This window comes from Miscanthus floridulus, chromosome 11 (genome assembly GCF_019320115.1).
Source record: "Miscanthus floridulus cultivar M001 chromosome 11, ASM1932011v1, whole genome shotgun sequence".
Classification (NCBI taxonomy): Eukaryota; Viridiplantae; Streptophyta; class Magnoliopsida; order Poales; family Poaceae; genus Miscanthus; species Miscanthus floridulus.
In genome coordinates this window covers 99,323,890-99,326,449 of record NC_089590.1, presented here as the reverse complement: position 1 = coordinate 99,326,449, position 2,560 = coordinate 99,323,890, and the positions used below count along the sequence as shown (strand labels likewise).

The window sequence follows — 2,560 nt, the reverse complement described above, 5'->3', positions numbered from 1 at the left end:
TTACCTATGTTGCCTTCCTCAGCGTCTATCCAAATCTTGTTTTGCTGATGGTTTCTGTGGCTTTGACATTGTTTTGGTGTGAGAATAAAAACCAACGTACCATGATTTACCATTTAAGTGAACATGGCGCCGTTTTTTATGGGGGGAAATTCATAAGGGGCGCCGTTTTTTAAGGAAGAAAATTCATAAAACACCATTGGAGAGGCTAAGCAGATACTCCTACCATACATAGCGTTTTTTTATAAAAGGAAAAAAAATCATAAAACACCGTTGGAGATTTTTTTTTTTGAACATCGATTGACGACGACAGAAAAGGATATGAGCAGACTTTTTTTTTAAAAAAAAAACCCCCCGCAGACCAAGTCGGCCTGCGTTGAACATAACACCAAGCCAGTCCAGGTGCGTCCAACAAAAACAAATCACTTGGCTTGGAGTTGGCCTGGATAGGGGCCGCCGGATGCGGTTCGTTCCTCCTTCCTGCTCCGATGGCTGGTGGTCGGGACGCGCCCAATCATTAACAAATTTTCTCTCCCCGCACCGCACGCCATAAACGCGTGCAGTGTCCAGCCCAGCGTCCACCCACCGTCGATCCCATTTGCCGCACGGATCTCCACGCGCCCGCCGGATTCCTCCTCCTGATGTCTGCCCCCGTTCCCCTATCCTATAAAACCCCGGCTGCCCTGACCACCATGCCGCCACCACCATCGCTCCCACACCCTTCGCGCCTCCTTCACCGAGCAGAAGCATCCGAGGTTCCGAATTGCCCGTCCGGGGTGCAAATCCAGCAATCAAGTTGGACTCAGTCATCCAACCCCCGGTCGATCGGATCAGATCCAAGTAATTAAGCAAGCGACGCCGACATGCCTTCAGTCGAGGTGGGCGGAGCCGGCGGGTGGAGGCCGAAGCACCTCCATCAGCAGTACCAGCCGAAGCACCACCAATACCACCACCACTACATCCAGCAGCAGCAGCCTCCGCCCCATCCCCATCCCCATCCCCACCCGCCGCCGCAGCCGCTGGAGATCAGGGAGGTATGGGCGGACAACGTGGAGCGCGAATTCAAGCTAATCCGCGCGGCCATCGAGCGGTTCCCCTACGTGTCCATGGACACGGAGTTCCCGGGCGTGATCCACCACCCACCCCCTTCCGTCCACCACTCCACGCTCACCCCGTCCCAGCGCTACACCCTCCTCAAGTCCAACGTCGACGCGCTGCACCTGATCCAGGTCGGGCTGGCCTTCGCGGCGTCCCCGTCGTCCCCGCCGGCGCTCGCGTTCCAGATCAACCTCCGCGAGTTCGACCCGCGCGTGCACCGCCACGCGCCGGACTCCGTCCGCCTGCTCGCCGCCAGCGGCGTCGACCTCGCCGCGCACCGCGCCCGGGGAGTCAGCGCGCGCGCCTTCGCCGCGCTGCTCATGTCGTCGGGGCTCGTCTGCAACCCCGACGTGGCGTGGGTCACCTTCTGCTCCGCCTACGACTTCGCCTACCTCGTCAAGGTGCTCATGGGCCGGAAGCTGCCGCGCGCGCTCCCGGAGTTCCTGCGGTACGTCAGGGTGTACTTCGGCGCCGCCGTGTACGACGTCAAGCACATGGCCAGGGTCGCCTGCGACTCGTACGGCGAGGTCGCGCTGCTCGGCGGGCTCGAGCGCGTCGCCGGTGCCCTGCGGGTGCGCCGCGCCGCCGGACGGGGACACCAGGCCGCGTCCGACAGCGTGCTCACGTGGGACACCTTCCGGGAGATGGCTAGGCTCTACTTCCCCAAGGAAGGCAGCCTGGACGTGTGCGCCGGCGTGCTCTACGGCCTCGAGCTCCGCGACGGCGGCGACGCCAAGTGCGCGCTGCGCTGCTGAGATAATAGCTTGTTCAGTTGTTCATGTTCTTTCATCATGTACAGTACAGAACCTCCCAAACTGAGAATTTGGGGGAAATAACATAAAAAGAAACAAAGAACAGTTCTTTGATTGGTTAAATTCTTGAAATTGAAACGGATCGCTCGCTGGATGGATTCCAGATTGGATTTGAAAGGACTTGTCGTTTGAACTGTGACCGCCGATACAGGGAACAAAGTGAACCCCGGCCTCCCACCAACCACTCCGCTGAGCAGTTGGAGGTTTGAATTTGAATTTGAATTTGAACTTGAACGCACGCGTGCCATTTGAGGAATCCCACTACCGTTTGCCGCTTTCACTGTCGCAAACAAACAAGTTGCGAGCTGAAGCGCGTACGACGACCACAGCAGCAGCAGCCGCAGCGTCAACGCACCGAAGCGACCTTTTGTTGTTTGTTTTTTGAACAGACCACCGAAGCGACCTTGTCCGTTGTGAACTTGTGATGGTGATTGTGAGTGGCGGCCATGATCGATGATCTGAACGAAGAGGAGAGCGGCCGGGCAGGGACACTGCATTGTGCTGTGCACTAGTGGATCGACGACCTCACATTGGTTGGTTTGGTTCGGGTCAGTAGAATTGGTTGATTCTGATTATTCGCCGTTTCTGTTCAGAGACAGCGACCTCGGCTCGGCAGAGCACGAAAGACTGAAGAGTAACAAACGCTATTATAG

At 57.4% G+C, this 2,560-nt stretch overlaps 1 protein-coding gene across 1 annotated transcript; it reads left to right on the top strand.

Moving 5' to 3' along the window:
* Positions 1-690: 690 nt before the first annotated feature.
* On the top strand, positions 691-2,002 carry LOC136494190 (probable CCR4-associated factor 1 homolog 11). Its single transcript, XM_066490346.1, has one exon. The coding sequence runs from the start codon at positions 861-863 to the stop codon at positions 1,848-1,850; it is 990 nt and encodes a 329-aa protein (XP_066346443.1). The 5' UTR covers positions 691-860; the 3' UTR covers positions 1,851-2,002.
* Positions 2,003-2,560: the final 558 nt, after the last annotated feature.

Coding starts and splice junctions, on each gene's coding strand:
- LOC136494190 (XM_066490346.1), top strand. CDS start 861: ATGCCTTCAGTCGAGGTGGGCGGAGCCGGCGGGTGGAGGCCGAAGCAC.